At 42.1% G+C, this 20,761-nt stretch overlaps 1 protein-coding gene across 2 annotated transcripts in view; it reads left to right on the top strand.

The window, feature by feature from the left end:
• LOC108117018 overlaps positions 1-20,761 on the top strand; it is a 102,934-nt gene that overhangs the window by 73,159 nt on the left and 9,014 nt on the right. For both annotated transcript variants that reach the window (XM_041819476.1, XM_041819477.1), the window contains exon 5: positions 12,467-12,578. In XM_041819476.1, coding sequence (XP_041675410.1) covers positions 12,467-12,578 — 112 coding nt within the window. The remainder of the gene's footprint in view (positions 1-12,466; positions 12,579-20,761) is intronic.

A 20,761-nucleotide genomic window follows, 5' to 3' on the forward strand; every position in this document is an offset into this window, starting at 1 on the left:
GAGGGCGAAACAGAGAGGAAAAGAGAACGAGTGCTGGGCATGCTCATAAATTCATTTGCTTGTTGTTGTCGAGCGAGTTTCGTTATCTCCTTCGTTGAGGTTGTCCCCTCTTCCTTCTTCTCCTTTCTTGCCTTCCTTTTCCCTCCTTCCTTCTCCCCCATCTTTATCAGCTTGGTGAGGTATCTCCGGAATACTTTGTATGCTCGACTTGAGCACTAGTTGCCAGCTGAGGTTCAACGGCTTGGACACCGGCAACTGGGAGAGACATTACTTGGAAACGAACACGAGAAAGGCGGTTAGTCGATGTTTTTATACTCTAGGAAGAGTAGAATAAAATAAAATGTTTTCAAAATATAAAAATCTATCATATAGTAAACATTCTTATGAATGATTTCAGTTTTACACTTGAAATATTGTTTTAATGGGTATAGAAGAGACTTTTACTCTTTGCTAAACCATTTTAGTACAAATAGATAGATAGATAAAAACTTCTTAAATATTTAAGATCACAAAAAACCGTCCCAAAATCTCACCAAAATCAAACTACCCTCTGCAAGGGTACAAAACAGAGAAGGCAGAAGGCAAGGCCAGAAATAAATATTGAAAATCTACTTATGCTCTGAATTGAGTCATAGGCCCACCATATGCTCTTCCTTGTTTATTTAAAGCGTTCAATTGACGCAATTATTTTAAACAAAACCAGCATAAATTATTTTCAGAAACAGTGGTGCCTATTTCAGCAAACATTGCTAATTATTTGCAATCAAATTCTTATTAGAAACAGCGTTTCAACCCCGGATTCCCTTTGACATTGATTATGCGCATTGAAAGATACTAGTACGAGAGTAAGGCAAAAGAGGGCGTTGTGCAGGTTTTGCCCAACGGCCGTCAGTGTCGCTAGTAAAATAGTGAACAGGCGAGAGAAGGCTGTTAATTTAATATAGTTATTTATTTATTTAGCTTATCCTTAATAAAAAAAAATATGAATAATATATATTACACATTTGTTTTAGTTTTTAATGACTTTTATTAATATTTTTAATATATTTTATATGACTAATATTTAGTTTTTGAAATACAAACAAACAATATTTTTCCTTGGCAAAGACATAACCAATGAGTTTTATCTAAGTGCTTCTTAATTATTTTAATTAAAAAATATATCGAAAATGCTTTCCTCTCTCTCATATAATCCAAAAAAAACAAAATGTTGTATAAGAAAATCTGTTCATTTAATTATTAAAAAATTAAATTAAAAATATTTTGAAAGCTTAAAGTGTCAGAATGCAAGCCTAATTTAGTGCCTGCCTTAAATTGTTTATCGCGTGTTGAAAAATACATGATGAGGCCAGCTAAAAAATTTTAATGAGTATATTAAATGCGATTTTATGACGAAAGAGATTTATTTATGGCCCATAAAATAAATGGCGTTTATTTAAATGTTGTTTTTGCGCCTTTAGGCTAATGAAATGCTTTCTACGATAAGATAAAAACTCATTTAAATTAGTAAAAAGCAAGTTTATTCTCTATATAGTGTAGTTATTTAATGTTTTTAAGTATAATAATAGAGAGGAAATTCCTCTTGTATTGCATTGTCTTATGATCCATCAACATTGTATCAAATTTGTTGCCCTTCGGTGGGGTCCAAGTCAGCTGTTCCTCCAGCTGTTCCCAAAAGCCAAAAGCAACAGGTTGCGTGCCAAGAAACTTTCCCAGCCATCCAGTAAAATTCATAAGAAAGTGTTGTGTAACTTTTAAGCAATAATTTATTCAATCATTTCATTAACAAAGTGTGTATTTATAAGACCAAAAGTGTTAAAAGTGAGAAATAATGAAAGTGTTTTGTGGTTTTTAAAGTAAACTGTTTCACATCCCACGTTGCTCGTGCTTCCTCGTGTTACGTATACTGAAGGTATACCGGATAGGATACACTCAGGATACATTCAGTATACGTTTACGAGGTCGCACACAATCACTATAATCCGAAAGTGACCAAAATGAAGTGCAGTTCCAGATGCAGCCAAGCGATGAAATCCAGATTTAAAGATATATATTATATAGTTTGTAGATCCGAATACGATAAGCGGCGTTGTTGACCCGACGATTGCACGGCCGCAACTGAAAGGAGCAGACAGGAAAAGCAGAAAACCAAGCCGGCGTGTCCTCGTAATTGTCGTTTCCTTTCGGCCCATTCGCTCGTGTCTCGCTCGCACTCGTGTGTTACCGATTTTACAAGCGTTTTCCTCACTTCCGGTCGTTCTGTGAGCCCGTGTGTCCTGTTCGGTGGTTGTTGCTGCCGTCCGGATGGTTTTTCCTGTTGTTTTTGTTTCGGCGGTGAGGGGTTGGGCCGGAGAATCGAAAATGATTGCGATAACCTCAGACGTTTAGCCAGCACTTGTCACATAAGACGTGTCTTTATACCAAGCTATATATGGATGTCCTTGGTCCTGGAAAATATCAAAGGAGAAAAGAAACAAAAGGAAGAGCAGTAAGTTCAAGAAGTTACGACAACGCACAAAGTTCCCAGATACCTCCCACATTAATATTCCCAGCCCCAGCTCAACTATTTCGCCAATCGCGATAATCACCCTTTGTTGCCATCCATTACCCACCTGCCCCCCATTTGCCGCCAGGAGCTCCTACTTGCGCCCTCGAGCACGTCCTTTCGCTTAATCCCTAACAAGAAAGGGGCGGTCGGCCTCATCCAAGCCCAAACTCACACAAAGTCTGGGAAATATGGCGGGTGAAAGGGAGGCGTGAGGAGTCAAGCCTGAGAGCGAGAGGTTCGCAGCCAACCAGGCAACTCTCTGGCAATCTAATGCCCAAGATAAAATTCAAAATTTATAATATTGCACAGTTTGCCCGATATAAAACGTAAACTTATGGCTCTCGGGGAGTACGTGCCATATTTTTCTATGTGTATGTGCCCAAGTCTCAGCCACTATATATTTGCCTATGTCAGTGCCCTAGTGTGTGTGTAGTGTGTTAGAGTCCTAGCTCCTGCTCCTGTTCTTATGTTCCTTTTTTCCTGCCCAACCCTTGCAGCAAAGAGTCATGAGCTCGTTATGCCTGCGAGATTTCATTTGTGCGCCGAGGCAACCCCCGAAGACAGTGGTCTAGCACTAACGAACTTCTATGTGGGAAAACTAACTATAAACTTAAAGGAAACCCTAAAATATTTCTTAATTAAGAAGTTAAATAAAACCATAAACTATTGATAAAGGTTTTACGTTAGATTTTCAGCTGTCTTACTGATTCCATTTGAACTTAGACTGAAGGAAAGAACTTCCAAAACTGCAATAAACGATATTTAAAGACTTAATAATACTGATTAAGGGTTTCTTTCTAAATATAATACGTCTTCTTTAGCTAGTTTTACTATAGTTAAATATTTTTCATTATAATTTCTCAATAGAAGTCCCAGACTCCATCCCACTGTGCCTAGGCCCTTGTCTGTATGTCTTTGCATACTTCGACCGGCAGTTTTCGGATGGGCCTGTCAGCCGTTCTGGGAGGGTGATGTTAGGGCGGTGTTCGATGGCGATGGGGGGGGAGGGCGTACTCGTACACACAAAACGGCCGTTACAACCATAAATATCATTTTTTTATTGGCACAACCCTAAATGGCGGCATTTGGCAAAGCAAATTCCAATGCAAAACGCTGACTCCCAGCGGACGGACGGCCAGTGAAATGTACTAAACAGACGGCCATCCGCCCGCATAACGAGTGTCGAGGGCGGACTTGGTCTCAGGTTTTTCCTGGGGATAGTCAAGATATTTGGGATCAGAAGGAACTCCCCTAAGAATGTGCGACAATTTTGGCGAACCAACGAGCCGAGGGATGCTCGACCATTGCCAGAAATCCTTGTTCCCCAAATCGCCCGATAGCAAGGTACGTGACTTTATGGCAAATCGTTGCCATCCCGTCCAAAGGTGCCAAAATGCTGGAACTGGAACTGCTGCAGATGAGTCCTCGGTGGCATGTGGTGTTAAATGCACGCTCCACTGGGCGGTTCAGAACGAACAGACAAAAGCATTGCTGGGGAAGGGAAAGAATTGCTCCAAATTACAGACGCCATTGCCCCATTGTTGCCAGCAGACGCATTCCACATCCTTGGCTTCTCCTGTGGTTATACCTGCCATGGACCACAAAAAGGAGCAGTCGTCACCATCAACGCTTTCAGTTGATTGTTTCCACGCTCCACAGCAGTCGCCCACCCACATCTCAGTCCTCTAACCTCATCCTTATCCTTATCCTCTTTCCAAAAAGCAGTCACACCCACGCATAGAAAACTCTGCACAATTGTAAACTTTTCAGGGAGCATTCACCACCTCTGGGGCGTAGTTTCCAAATGAGTTTTCATTTCTTTTCCACCTTTTTTTTTCTGTCTTCTCAATTATTCTGCTCTGTTCTATTTCATTCTCTTCTCTCCGTGAAGTATATTTCTTTATAGCCCATTGGGGATTATGTCCCAGGAATTGAAGTTTAATTTAGTTTTCAAATTTGTTTCACCTCGAATTGACTTTGTGGCGGGAGCCAGACTTTAAAAAGGGAAAAAGTTGGTAGATAATAAATACAAAATTATAACTTAAAACATGCTGGTAGTGTAATTTAAAAAAGATTTATGAAGTTTCCTTAGTTTAGGTTTCTCCCATACAACTTCTGATATATTGCCGAAAGTTTCTTTAAACAATATTCCATCATTTAGCTAATAATGACTCCTGAAACCCAAATCTATATCCCAAATAAAATATTTTAAAGGAAAAAGCTTGCATTTTCCATTTTGCCATAAGCCTGCTTGAAAACTATTCGATGGCAACTCTAATTTAAATTTCTGAATCCTCACGTTCAAATTCTGGCAAATGTGCTCGGTGCGGTTCTTATAAAATGCTCGAGTCGCAGCCGGTGGACAGAGCTGTTTGGAATCGGGAGGAGGGTCTTGGGTTTTTGGTGGAACCGGGCAATATTGCGTCAATGACTTGCAAACAAAATTAGAAAAGAAAACCCGAGCGGTGGGTAGCATATGCTGCTGAGTGCGCTCCGGCATCAAAATGACTACACAAACTTTTCAAATTAGATTTCACACCCAAACTAAACACGAGGCGATGGCGACAGCCACGCCAGCGGAAAATTCAAGGGGAAGCAGCGGGGAGATAGGGAAAAGTGGGGAGGGGAAGTGCCAGAGACAGAGACTGGAATCCAGTCTTGGACTCAGTCTGAGGTTGAAGATGGCCACGACACTTGCGCACAGAGCTCGCCACTGTATTTTAGTTTATTTTGTTTTATTAAAACGACTAATGGGTGGACAAGTGGGTGGCTGGGCTGGCTGGCTAAAATACAAAGCGACGCCCTGAAATGGACACAATTAGTGTGCAATTTATGCTCCATGGAGCAGCAGCTGCCATAACGATTGCCTCTTGTCTGAGCTGCAATTTGAATGACCAAATTAGACGACCCAGCCCGACACGGCTCGACTCTGTCTGTCTGCCGGCAATTTATGCATTCAAAGTCTGAGCCACAGAGACCAAGGTTCAAGACGAGCTCGACGACAATTTGATAATTCGCAAGGCCAGACCGGCCAACCGACCGGTGACATTTAATTTAATGTTCGGGGCGTTAGCCACACATGTAAATTCTCGGCATCTCTGGCATTTCTGCAGCTTCATTATGATGTGGGCAATGGCCCTAAAAAATAATCGTCTAACAACCCCTGACATCTCGGCAGAAGAAGCGGCTGATAATTTAGCAACAACCATCATAGAATGCCATATTGTCTGACAATCTCTGCAGCACATCCAGACAGCACTATTAAAAGGAAAACTTTGAATTTATTTGTTTGGCAAAACTACTGGAAACTAAAGTCTAATCGCTTGGTAGTTTCAGAAAAGGAATGATTTAACAGCAACTTTTAGCAGCAATAAGGTTCTCGTCATCATTTTGAAAGTGACTACAGGATTTAAGGTAAACCTTTGATTTTCTCTCTCTTCTTACTCTTTTTCTATTTCTAATCAGAAGTAACAATTGTTCCCTCTAGCGAGTGAGGACTGTTTGCCTCTGCATATGCTACATGTGCCACCGTTTGATGCTTCACGCCTGCATCTGTTCGCATCGGAAAGCAATGTCGAATATCACAATCAAAATTCGGGTAAATGGGGATAAAATCAGCCGGGTTGTTTGCCATTTTCCAGCCAACCTATCAGGGGGTGGGTCTTCTTATACGTGTGTATGTTTATGTGTGAGACCCAAAACCCAAAAACCGCCCCTGGCAAATGCGTTCGTGTAGGTGAGGAGAGTGAAGAGTGCGTAATTATGCGTTTGGCAGTCGTAAAACTAAACTTTATGGCTGTCGTCTGCTCGTCCATTGCCGGTGCAGCCTGTAACTGATCTGAGTTTAGGCAACGACCTCTCAATTCGAATTTCGAACCTTTTGGGTTCGAGATCCTAGGGCCCGGAGTCGTGGTTATTTCTGATTGATTTATACGCATGTGAAAAATGCAGCTTCGTAACTGGCGCACCGCTCGTAAAATCTGTCTGTCCGGTCAGGCTGGATTGATTTAGTGCCGCTAATAAGTAGCCAGGTGGCAGTTTGACCGATTTTCTGCTACAGAGTACCCTATGCGCAGACATATTGCGCATACGCCCCATTCGACATGGGAGCAAAGGGGGAAATGTTGCAGAGGGCGAGGCCAAGATGATTCTTGGAACTTCATGGCATTTATATTAAATACTATACTAAGGAGCCAAAGCTGTTTGAATTGTTTAGACTAAGGAAGCTATAGGGCAATAGAAGAAGAAACTTATTAGCTAAACTAATTAACACTCAGTAAAGACAAATACTAAGTAGAGGTATAAAATAACTGATTTTGAATTCAAAAATGTAATGTATTTATTACTCTCCTTCAGAAAACTTGCTCCAAATAAACTTGTACGACTATAAAGTTAAGTACTTCTTAACGACTGAGGCTCTTATAATAAAAATTCTTAGCTTTGAGAACCCATTTTAAAGTAAATCAGGTTATTTTTAATATCGGTAATTTAATCCTAAGAAATACATTAAAGACTCACCAGTACTTCCAGTCCAGTTGGTCTGGCTCTTGGTCTTTGCCCAGTCCTCAGCTTGAAGAAACCTGCTAAGTGATAACGAAGAGAAGGCCAAATCAGGCGGAAAGCAATATTAATCCAATAAAAATCGATTACCCCAGTGAGTGGCGATAGGAAAAGTGCCATAAATAACCTGCCCCACTGAATGCAAACTGAGGCTGGAAAGCCGGCAAACGCCGAGTTGGGTGGAATGTGCAAATGAAAATCATTATTATCGCCGACGATGATGAACACGATGATGGTCTGTCTCATCAGACTTTTGTCGTAGCAGCGCACCGCAGTGTTTATTGCTGTCGGCTTTCCGGGCCCTCAAGCTCGCCACGCTTTCACCCCCTTTTCCCCAGCAAAAGCTCCAAAAGTTCCCCCGGAATGGGCTTTTTGTAGCTGTCTGTCTGGCAGTCAGTCATTCGGCGCAATTGTTTCATTCATGGACCCGCCAAAAAAGGCAAGAGGCGTTTATCATCATCCGAGACTCGCCGCGTCTCTTTCTTTTCCTCTGCTGGCCTCTCTTTCTGCCGCTGCGTAGGCTTTTGTATGTGTGTATGTGTGCGAGTGTGTGTGTGAGCAAAACAAACCATAAATGTGCGTGGAAGACGAAAGACGAAAAAGAAACGAGAGAAACGAAGTTTTTGTCAAAGGGTCGAGACCCCCCTCTGTCCCCACCTTAACCATATTAACCCCCCTTAGCCCCCTTAGCCTTCTTCTGGCCATAAGTCAATGTCAATGGCACGCACACATACAAAGACACACACACACACACTAGTGTATATTTGGTTTTGGGGACAGTCGAAAAAGTTGTCGTGTTGACTTTCTGGGCTGATTTTCCACGTTCAATGGGACCTTGACATGCCATGTTTGGCCAAAAATTTGTTATTTGGTGTTTATGGCGGCGTTTAAACGCTCCAGGCTTCCATTCACTTTAGATCTGCAAGAAGAGAGATGGCATAGATTGCGGGGAATACTTGAAACTGGTTTCCGAACTGCAGCCTTTCGTCACTCACACTCACACACAGATACTCACCCATACAGAGGCCCTGCACTGCAGCGATAAAAAGATACAAAATGCAAACCAGTTCCGCGACGAGATGAGATTCAACTGATAAACAAAATCAAAAACGGAACTAATTTCGGTTATAAAAATTAAATTAATCAATAAAACTGAACACTGGGACACACGAATTTAGCACGATTTTCAGGAGATTCACTTTGATAGTTGCAGTTTTATTTTTAGCTGATGGCTTTTTTGCGGTTGTTTGCTTTCCAACGTTTTGCGTTCATTTGAAGCCGTTGCCCGACGATTTCTTGCACGCCGCTCGGTCTCTCAAAACGCCGGCAGCGACGCTGGCCGCGGCGCTCGCAGCGCTGCCCCTGTATCTGTGCGTATCTCACAGATATCGTATAGCCCCCTGTATAGGCGAGTATCTGTGTGAGGAGTATCTGTGAGGGTTTTTTTCCTTCGTTCGTTGCAGCCTATGTATTGGTGTACCGTTCATGCGCAACTCACACGCACGTGCTTTGAAATTTCCCTTGGCCACCAACACTCCCGAAATCTAACCACTTTGGTACTTTTTTTCTGGCCAAGCCAGTTAAGGCCCACTGAATCGAAATTGGGAAATTTCGAAATATAACCATCGAACGAAATATCCCCGCCACGTGCTTCGACCTTTTGTTTTGCTTTTGTGCTTTTCCGTCTGCAAAAAAAAGCTCGCCCTTCCACAGCTGCTTTAGCTTTCCGCTTGCCGGTGGAGTTTCGGTGTGCGTAAGTACATAACCCCGCCCACTTTTCCGAGCGGGTATCCAATCCATTTATGAGCCTCCTTCGCTGTTGTTGCAATTAACGACCATTTGAATTATATTTGCGCTCGTAAACTTTACAAGAACTCTTCGCCGGGGCAGCCCCGAAAAAATCAGCAGTACTGGGAGGCTGCTCGATGGCCTTTTCACATTTTCCCCATTCATTTCGAACGTAGACAGCAGAAATTTTTACGACTTTTCTGCACAATGCGCAAATACAACGACAATGGACCAGTCCCCCTCCTCATCATCCCAACCAATCCATGCCCCTTCACCTTCGCTTTCCACTGTGACTTTGGATCGGAACTGGCCCTGGGGATTTTATTGTGGGTTTTCTCATTTCATAAATCGTTTGTTGATAACACTTTTCGGCACTCGACTTATATTAAAAATTCTCGGGAAATAGTTGGAAGGCCTTTATGAGGTCAGCCAAGTATTAAGATTTGGTTAAGATGCATGGAATTTGTCTTAGTATTTGATTTATTTATATATTACTTTTTACTACTATATGTTCATGTTAAACAAAGTTATTATGATAAGATTTATGTTAAATAATATTTATTAAAGGTGAAATTAGTTACAAAAGTTCATACATTAACTATGTAATATAAAGTTTTAGTGGCAAAAATTCATTCATTTTTATTTTTCAAGCCCTTCAGCAGTATAATTTTTCATGATGTAGCCTTTGATTTCATCTATATAAGCTATGTCCTTAAAAATGTGCTTTAAATCTGAAAAATATTACTTTATTCTAAAGAAAAAAACTGATTCTTTTGAAATTGATTAATGTTAAAAGTACTCTCTTATGGGTTTTGATGGTTCACCATTTCTTGTCAAGTCTAAACATTAAAATGTGATTTTCCACTTAAATCCATTTTATCTTCAAGTTAATTAGAAAAGTATAAATCCACTATTTAAGCAGACACTAGTAACTTAGTCCTAATCCGAACCAACTCATCTTGTTGTCTTTAAAAACCCGTTTCTAAACGCATTGCCCCAACTAATTGCAGAAACTATTTGCTTGGCATTCTAGAGAACTGCAATATGGAATTTTCAGATAATTGTTGTCTTAGTATGGGTGCCCGCTGTTCACCCCTCAGTAGATAATTAACAACCCTTAGCTCTGTGTTCCCTCTTTGCACCCTTACCTCAGTATCTGAATGTTAGTGTGTGTGTGTGTTTGTGTTTGTGTGCATCGATGCGCTTACCCCTAATTGCAATGCCATAAAAAAGTGCAATTCAAGCGAAGGACAACCACCGAAGCAGAAATGCGAGAGGTGAGCGCAGCGGAGGAAGGCTCTTGGCATTTTGCCATTACATTGCAACCATGATTACGATTAGAACGGGCATTGTCTTGCCACCAGCCAGCAAGGACCAGCAAGAAAAAGGACCCAGGACCTCTGCACTCTCTACTGAGAGCCAAAACTATCAGCAGCAGCAAGAAGTGATATATAAAACAGAGGGTTGGGGTTGGATCAAATTATGCGAAACTGCATTTTCACTTTTCGCATCGCCAAGCCAGGGCCATTTGCACCATACGGCCAACTTACGGAGATGGCCAAGCTGCAGCTGCTCTTCGTTTGCCTTGGCTATAAGTGTCCTGGCTGGCAAAAAGCATCCTTTCCTGCATGCAAATTCCCTCGTCTTGGCTATATCGAAAAATCTCAAGAAGTGCAGCCAATCAACTGGAAATTGCCAAGCTTCGAGTTAAGTGCGCTGCCAGCTCCCCGCCGCCCTCAGGCATTAGAATTGATAACAGATACAACAGCAGCAACATCAGACGCAGCTGCAGCATCAACAGCAAATTGGAAAAGAGCAGCAGCAACTTTAGACAATGCAACATTAAACATAAGAGCAGGAACTGGAGAAAGAGATTCTGCAGCAACTTATAAGGAGGGTCTTGAAGTTAGGCTTGAATTTAGCAACTTTAGAGCTTAAAATAGCAACTAAAAAAAGAAAACTATCAGAACAAAATTTTGATATAACCAGCAACATCAACTCAAACCAGAAGCTTTAACTTCCAATTCAGCTGAACTAACAGGAGGACAACTTTCAGCAATCTTATCACAACAAGCCGCCAAAACTCTGCATAACTCCAGAAGCACCATCAACTTGAAAATCACCAAACAATGCCAGCAGCAACATCACAAAGGCAGAAAAACAATAGTACTCCAAACACCAGAGCAATATCAGCAGAAGCTGCAGCAAAGTTAGCAACAGAAGGCAAGGCGGCAGCAACAGCAACATCACTTGATGTTTGAACTGCAAGCAGATAAGCAACATCATCGAAAACTTAGGTTAAACCAGCAACAAAAGACACGGCAGCAACAATGGGCAATTTAAAAACAGAAACTACAACAGCAACACAGCAACGGCAACTACAACAGCAACAGCTACACCAGCAACATCAAGACCCGACAGCAACATCAGCAATCGCGACGGCAAAAGCGGGCGTTAAGCGGTGCGAGCGGACCACCGTCGCCCGACTGTCGGCGGTTTCTTGGAGCTAGTGCTTTTCGGGGGCGCATGGGCGTGGCACTGGGGAGCAGCTTATAGAGTGCACCCTGTTGCGCACACGGCCACAAGATCTCTCTGATCTCCTCGCACGCCAGCCAAGTCACTTTGAGTGCAAGCGAGAGAAGGCTAGAGCAGCCATTTTGGTGGGAGCGAGATGGCGAGCAGGGCAGCGCAGGCGTCGACGGCGACGGCAACGTCAACAGCGACTGCAGCTTATGGCGTCACCGCTGCTGCTGCTGAGCGGTCAGCGTTGGAGACTTTTTCGCGGGATGTGTGTGCCGGAATCTTGGAGCTGCAGAGAAAACTACAGAAAAAACTGCGAGCGGTCGCCAGGGAGAACTCAATCCACTGTTGAGCGAAAACGCTTCGAGTGAAACTCGGAGCCAGTGCCCCGGGGAAAAGCGGCTCCACGAAAAGCACAAACCTGCAACACACTGTTGGAATTGATTTTCCAAACTCGACCTCTTCGCTGTTTTTTGTTATTAAAGTGGAAAAAACGAATTTCAACGGGGGACTTGTCGTTGGGCACACCTGACGACCTGGCAAATGGCAGCTGGTTTGGCCAGAATTGGGTTCAATTAGTTGCCACCAAATGGCAGCCATGTTCGGGCTGGAAAGTCTGAAATTCCCATTCGAAAAGCACAAAACCTAAATTATTTCAGGGCAAGATTCCTTTAAGCGGAACGGAGTGTAAATTATTAATTGTGGGCTATTCGGCAAAGGCAATTCGGAAATTTACAGCCTTACAGAAATGCATTCGGCGGTCGCTTTATTAATTTGAAACAATTTTAATTAGTTGGGGAATTGAATGAATAGTTTTTCTCTGGTGAATAATAAGGGGAGTCCATGATATTTAAATATATTTTCTTGATTTATACAGATTTACCCAAATAATCTTTAAACTTTGAAATATTTCAAACTATTTCACTGCAGCCCGTAGGCGTATCTAAATTCCAATTAATATTTTAACCCATCTTAACCAAATCTGAAATCCAATTATCTTAGTTAAAAATCAAACTGATTTGACCATCTATTCCTCTCTTCTCTTTCCAGATCTGCGTCTTCGCGTGTGTCTGTGTGTGTTTTTATAACATTAGTGGATTACGCCTATAAAAACTACACCTCACCGCGGAGCCAGCCGAGGGCCCCAGAGCCGCAACAAAGGGTTGGTATACGAATTTAAATATTTGCCTTTTACTGCCATTTGATATTAATGCGAAGAAGAGCGGAGCCGGAGATTAAATCAAAGATGCATAAATCAGGCAGCATTTTGAATAAATTCGCTTTATGGCTCGCCCAGCCACCGAAGTCGTAAAGTCTTTTGTCTAACGGGGGAACGCGAAAGCCAAAACCTAATTGCATAATGATTTAATCCCGATCAGGGGCTCCGGTGCATGAATCGATCATAATACCGCTCGGACAATCCATTAAAATTTCTCGCATAATCGCTTTAAAAAGCCATTAACATGGCCATAAGTATGAGCCGTCGGGGATTTAAGCCGAAAAACCGAAACTCGAGTGCCAGAGTTTTGGGTTTTCAAGCTCAACATTGGCGGCCATTAAAGGGGAATTCTTCACAAAAGTAAGCATTAAAGTTTACGAGGCACTGGCTTTGTTTTCGCTTTTGTTGGTCTCGATTTTATGATTTAATTTGGCAACTGCTCTGCGAATGGCTACAAAATGGTCACTCGAACAGCAATGGTGACCGTATAAATATGATTCCCAGTGACCGCCGCTGCACTGTCGCCCAGAAATTGCACGATTTGTGCAGTTTTCATTGCGATTCGATTATGGATGTGGCCATAAAGTGTATTCGTTATTGCCATTAGTCGCTCGTAAATTGGCTAACGAATGTGTCGTCTCGACCCCGGTCGAATATGCTCCCTTCCCTTTTCGCACATCAACCACCATCCCCTTCGCCCCACCTGAGGCGGCCCACCTTGCCGCCAAAAGTTGCAAAAGTTCAGACCACACGATTGGCGGAGCCTTCACTCGAATATCCACCAGAATCCACCGCATCCAAGAAGATACTGACAAAGACGTTATTCCAGTTTTTAATCTGCTCAATTGGTCGGCGGCGGGGTTTCGGTCCGGGTGGATCCGACATCGCCATCGGATTGCGAAGGCGAGGTAATTAATATATTGCATTAAATGCTCGTAATCACGCATTTTTATTGGGGATCTCGAGATCTCTCACACGAAAGCAACAACAGTTGGACATGTCCGTCCACATGGCATTAGGGCGATGCACTGTTCATGGATATACGAGGTGTGTTCAAAAAGTAAGGTGACTTTTCAAATTTCTCGGGCAACATATTTTCGATTATCGATTTTTTTGTTTTGTTATATTGGTACACTCTTCCCTAACATCTGTACCAAGTTTCAATGGAACATCATCTTTTGTTTGGTTGTGAGAGGCGTAGAGTTACAAGTTGTTTTGCGAGCTCGGCGATTTTTTGCTATCGAAAAATATGGATCAAAGGATTTGCATCAAATTTTGTGTAAAAAAAAAAAAAATGTATACCCATGATTCGTCACCAGTTATGACCCTTTTGAGTAAATCTGGGTCGTCGTTGACGTCATTCAACAGCTCTTGAGCGATGCTCATGCGACGGTTCTTTTGGTCAAAATTCAGCAATTTCGGAACAAACTTCGCTGACACACGACTCATACCCAAAACGTTTGAAAAAATTTCATGGCACGAGCCAAGCGATATACCGACATCTTCAGCAACTTCTCTGATAGTGATTCGACGATTTTCCAAAACAATTTTCGTCACTGCTTGAACGTTTTCATCAGTTGTTGACGTGCTTGGGCGTCCAGAGCGAGGCTGGTCATTGGCATCTTCCCGGCCATCTTGGAAGAGTTTGTACCACTTGTACACATTTTTTTTACTCAGAACAGTTTCACCGTATGCCACTGTCAACATTTCAAGTGTTTCAGAGCACTTAATTTTATTTTTTACACAAAATTTGATGCAAATCCTTTGATCCATATTTTTCGATAGCAAAAAATCGCCGAGCTCGCAAAACAACTTGTAACTCTACGCCTCTCACAACCAAACAAAAGATGATGTTCCATTGAAACTTGGTACAGATGTTAGGGAAGAGTGTACCAATATAACAAAACAAAAAAATCGATAATCGAAAATATGTTGCCCGAGAAATTTGAAAAGTCACCTTACTTTTTGAACACACCTCGTACATAGCTAAGAGTTGGGTAACCAAATAATGGTCTTTGCCGATTATATCATATAGGTTGCCTTTTTGATTCATTCACTAACAGATTTAACAGAAAAGTATGAGAGATTTCAGTATCTTGAAGGTTGTAGCATCATTTAAAATTCTTAAAATGAAATCTCTCATCCATTACCCACGAGTGACCCTACTGGCCACTGATTATCTCCATGCATTAGCCGCACCTGCGTCATTTAAGCCGGGCCCAAAGCACTCTGAAAGCTTGTAATCCGATCGAGAAACATTCAAAATATTAAATAAATTATAAATGCGAACAATCGAGCACTAAAAGCATTTCCAGAAATTGAATATTTTGGCTGACAGGTTGAGGATAACGTGCCACCCCAAAGGCAGTACTTTATACATTTTACAAGTTTCGCATGCTATACAGGGGCTAATTCCTATACTTGGAATTTAAATATATATAATTCAGGGGGATTATGACTGAGAATCGCCTCCACAAATCGTCATCTGCAATGGAGGCTTATCGTTAAACGTACATAATGTGCTTTATTGTCACTTAAGTACAGATTTAAATAATTTTATGACTTCATTTCATTTGTGGACGCTCGTCCAGCCCAGTCGGCGATCGTAGTCGCTGTCGCAGGTCTATCTCAGTTCAGCGGAGAGTTCGAGTATAGCACAAAAACAGCCATCTATATAAATAATAATCGCTCATTATAAGTAATCAATGACATTTGCACCCGCATATGAGCTCATTACGCTCCGTAATTACAGTATTATTATTTACTGCAAAGGCGAGCTGAACAGTCGAACTGATAGTCGATGAAGGAACTGTAGGATTTATGGTTTTTCAGTTATTTATTCCAAGAGACCAGACACTGGCCATTTATATAATGTATTGCCACATAATTGTCGAAAAATGTGACTTCATCTGAACTTAGATTAGTGGGTAGTTTTTTGTTACTAAGAACTGGTTGGAAGGGCTTCCTATGTAGTTTTTAATCAACTAACAAAGCTTATGGCATAGCATAGAATATTCATCTGACCCATTAAGAGTCCTTCTAAGAACACCTTCTACCAAATGACCTGCCTCTAATATGGACACTTTAAAATAATTAAGCCACTTGCCTATGCTTGAATGGTGAGAGAGCATAAACTTTTTTTCCCTCGGGTGTTTTGTTTAGTTTTCCCCACTCGAAAGAGAGGAAAACTCAACGAACTAATTTGCGTTAATTGCTCTTCGCAGCGCCACTACACAATGGAGCTTCAAGTGGTAATTGCCGGCATTTCCATTACAAAGGCATAACAGTATCAATATGCCAGGCATTTGCATAAATTGTCCCCCCTCGTGGAACGACGATCGCTGGAATGTCGAGCAAGTCAAATAAATTTGCTCACCGAACGCAGACTTGACTAGAAAATCGTTAGTCGAAGTGCGACAGAAATGGACAGTTAAATAAATCGAAAGATGTCAGCGAGACAAGAGCCAGGCGAACTTGAAGCCAAAACATGGTCAGGGACTTGGAATTGGACTCAGACGCGGACATGCACTCCCATGCAGAGAGGGAAAAATGTGGTTATTTATGAATATAAATATAATAAAGTTATAAAATGGAAGGTTTCTTAAGGTAAACACTGCATATAAGATCTAAAAATCACTTTAAAATGGATTACCTTTCCCAATTTTAATAGAAAACATACCAAAGTAGTCCCTTTACGAACTTAGGGTAAACTTTGATCAATAATAATTAACAATTAACAAGTTAATGTTATATTTCCCTTAATATATGATTAGGACTGCTCTTCAGCATGAGTTAAAGGGAGTTATTAACTTATATCCAAAATAAAAATGACGTTTCTCTCTGTGCAGTCGCATTGTGGCATTCTCGAGTTTCGGATTGATATGCAGAACAGCGACTCGCGTGACAGTCGAACCGCGGAATGGCTTTGCGGTGCAGGGTGTGGAGTGGTGCGTTGCGGTGTAGTGGTGCAGAGTGGTTGCGGTGGGTGGTGGTGCGAGCCGTGGGCGTGGGCGAGTTAGTTTGTTGGCATTTCGCACGCATCCTTCATAAATTAACGAGATTTACGAGCCGGGGACTTAGATTCGCTAGAATAGCGACTTGAAATTGCGGCGGGGACATGGATATGATGTGGAATCGATACTAAATTATCCTCTTTGGCGACAAACTTCCTTCTATTCAGGTCTCCTCCCTGGCTCCATCTCTCTTCTGGCTCTCGATGGGGACACACCCAGAAAATGCCATATCCCTCTCTCGCTCTGCGCTCAACCATCTCTCTCGCACGCTCATTATGCGCACTCGTTTTTGGGAGTCAAAAAATCGATGGAATATGCAAAATATTGTTTGAAAACCGGGGAGATCCGCCTAAGTCAACAGGGAGAACAGGGCTAACCCCCGAGACCATTCCAGAAACTCTTTTCGAATGGAATGTAAATTTGAACAGCGTTTTCTTTGTTTTCTCTGTCGCAAAAGGCTTTCTGGGTTTGTTATTCTAAAATGCTTTTTCGCTCTGCGTATCTTTGGGTCCAGTCCCAGTCTTAGGCCCTGGCCCCACCAAGTATTGCCTAATGTAATCCGGCTGGTATCTGTATCCCACAGATATGAATATACACAGAGACCAGAGACCAGAGACCACTCAGCCCCAGCCTCAGACTCAAAGACTGGGTTTCAATTTCGGGTTTTTCAATCGGGCCTCTAATGCCCAAGGTGGTCAAAGTTGTCCATTTTCAGATTTTAATCGCTGGAATTTGTTTTAAGGCATCGAAATTTATGTGACAGCCCAAATTTTGAGTGTGACACTTTAGAAACGTTTTTATGGTTTATTAAAAAAATATCCGATTGAGCTCCGATCCCGCATCAGCTCGTTTCGAATGCAAAGCGTAAACTAGTTTTTAATTAAAATCTAATTCGCTGACTCCCATGGCCCATCGATGGGAATAAACTTGGGGAGAGGGAAAAGAAATGGGAGGAGCAGACTCTAGAAAGGGGATTTGGCAATGCAACGCGGGCCAAGTGGAACTGCACTTGAGTCCCTTTTAGGCCGAATCTGGGGGAAATCGATCGAAAGCCATAAAACAAAATGTTTATATCTCGAGAAGTCAAAAGTCAAATAGGAAACGTAAAGATCAGCAGACCGAAAGCTGCCATTGGCGGGATGTTTCCGAAAGGGGAACCGCTCTCTCAGCACTTGGACTTAATTGAAATTTGAAATATGGTATTATGTGCGCGCAGTTCGGAAACAGTTCATAATGCCAAGCTCGAGCCAAGTTCGGGCACACGATTGTTGTGCTTGTTTATTGAAATGCTCGTAATTATCCAGTCGAGTGTAATGAGCAACTGGCTCAAGTGGAGGTGTATCCACCACCCGCACGTCCTCCCCTCGTTCCGGCCCAATGCCAATGCCATATGCACTTGTCCATGAAGGCAGCTCGTCTACATAGTTGGCCATTCCACGGCTACTGTGCTCGTGGTAATGGAGGGACGCTGCTTAATCACCTGCAGATGTGGTTCTCGATTGGAATATAATTGGAATGGATCAGCTAGAGGCGAGGGAAACAGGAACTGCTCCTTTGAAAGAACTTAAAGTAAGAAAGGAACTTGGGCATATCTAGAACTTGGAGCTTGGACCTTAGACCTCACTAAATATTATATTTATCATAGACTCCTTCCCTTTACTTAATCAGTTATGTCATTATAATGAAAACAACCTTATTGCCATATCATAAATTCGCACAAAATCCACTTCTAGGCTCTCAGAGCCATCTGATTAGGTTTAAAATTCCTCAACAGTGCACTGAATAAATTTGAAATTCCTTTGTTAGATGCAAATGGAAACTGACAAAGGAGAACCTAAATGAATGTTAAAAGGGAAAAATTAATTCTGGACCCCGCCCCCATTCGCTGCAGATTTATGAGGCACTTCTATAAATAATTAAGATTCTGGATGATCACCCTTTGCCGCAGGCGAAGTGCACCATTTGTTAGCCCATTTAGACGGGGCATGTGACTGGCATAAAAATAGAAACTGTTCCTTAACAGCGGCTAACTAATTAGGAAAACACATTTCCAGGGTCCGACAGGCCGGTCGAACGGTTGGAAAATGGCAGAAACGCTCGTTTCGCCGGGCTTTTCTCTCGCCAAATGTCCGTCCGCAATTACGGGGCATTTACATAAGTCGTTCATTAAATTTTATCGCACATTTTGGCTATTGTAAATAAAATGTCAACAAGCTCCGTGGCGTCGACACATTTGCGATTTAAATTAAAACAAATGCAAAAACCTCAAGAAGTTGTCTAAGAACGATGCCGCCCACACAGATCGCAGACAATTTCTATTTTTATGTGGCGATTTCTGAGCTTCTTTTTGACACAACCAGCGATGAAAACAGAAATCGTGGCAGCCGAGTGAAGGAATGCGATGGCCCCGCAGCGGAATCACGGAATGGCGGAATATTTTAAAATAATTACGTGCTTTTCGATCCCGGCGAGGAGCCACCTCGGCGAAATAAGTTTAATGTTAATTTGATTGCGCTTTTATTGATAGTAAAAACATTTATGCGGCATACAAAATGAATTATGAATGATTTGGCGGACAGTGAGGCGTTGTCAACGAGCCGCCAGCCCCAAATTATATTCTGAATTCTGATTGCCGATCGCTGGTCGCTGATCGCCTCTTCAGCTGCGACGATCTCGTAGAATTGGCCAATAACGCATTTACGTTCGTTATTATTTGTATTTTTACGGTTGTTTCCATTTTGATTGGACTTAATTGGGCCGTTGGCCGGCTCTCGCAGAACAAGTTATAAAAATTTATTGGCTTATGATTCCGATCAAACAAGCCATATTAATTGTGTCTTTTAAGTCATTTTTTCACTCTACATATGGTAATTGGTTTAAATTAGTTCACATTTTTCAGTTTTTTAATCTTTAAAAAGACTCATTTTCAGTTAGGAATATTAGAAGTGACAGGAATGGCTGAGTTCTTGCTTAAATATGTAATCATTGGAACCTTAAAAACAATTACTGATTAGTAAAGTTAAAATAACAAACTCCTAAAAACATTTCCGTGATGTTAATGGTCGTAAAAGTTACCTATTTCTTAACTTTTAACTTATGATATTACATACTGTAAACTCACAGACCTCTATCTCTGATGGTTACTTCACCTAAGCAGTGTTAGGACCTCTTTCCCTCGAATCGAATTCCTCTTCAAGGACATCCGCCTGTCCTTTGCCGGGTTACATTAAGGGTTATGCGATTTGCACGGGCTGCATTATGGCCAGCACAAGTCCTGCCGCGTCTTAAAGTCCTTGAGTTACGCAATTAGAAGGGAGTTTGAGTTTTTTACACGCAGCTGTCTACCTGTTAGCCTTTTCTCGGGAATATCCTTTCTCCGGATGCAGTTTTTTACGCAGCCAGCGTCCTTGAAGGTCAAGTCTATTAATAATAATCATTTGCCGAAAGAAATGCAACCGGTTAATGGCTCTGGCCAAGGTGAACAAGTTCTGGCTTTAAATTTATAAAAAACGAATCGATAAATTAAAAAAACTGCCAACTTGGCCAGAGTTCCAAAGGTTCTTTTGGCCGTTTGGCTGCGCTGGTTGAGTTGGTTTTTGCAACGAAATTGAAGCGGTTAAATGGCGGACTCGGGCTGGAAAGGATGAGGAGGAAGGCGGAGGTCTGGCGGCCATAAACCCGGCAAACAAAAGGTGAGCGGCGGTCGTAAAACGCGACAACATGGTGTGACATTCTGTCGGGCCGGCCGCTTCCATATTTTTACCATATCCTGGGCCCTGGGCAAGGGGTTTCGAGAACTGGTCACCCTGCGACTTTTGTTTGCCATTTTATTGTCACTACTCGTGGGGTTCCCGAAACGAAAATCCGGCATTTTATGACCCTTTTCGCAATTGGACAGTTTAACCCTTCAGCGGTGGAAAGGAAAAGGACTCGCCCGTCAGTCCATCTGGATTCCTTCACTCCCTCGGCCACGAAAGGCGTTCCATACACACGTTTCGTGGTTCTGCTCCTTTTTTGATTGTGATTTATGGGTCGAGAATAACCGGAAACCGAGAGTGAAACACGCAATTCCGTGCAATTGTTGTGTGAATAAAAGATAATTTCAAGGCGCAG

Source organism: Drosophila eugracilis, unplaced genomic scaffold (assembly GCF_018153835.1).
Source record: "Drosophila eugracilis isolate 14026-0451.02 unplaced genomic scaffold, ASM1815383v1 contig_75, whole genome shotgun sequence".
NCBI lineage: Eukaryota > Metazoa > Arthropoda > Insecta > Diptera > Drosophilidae > Drosophila > Drosophila eugracilis.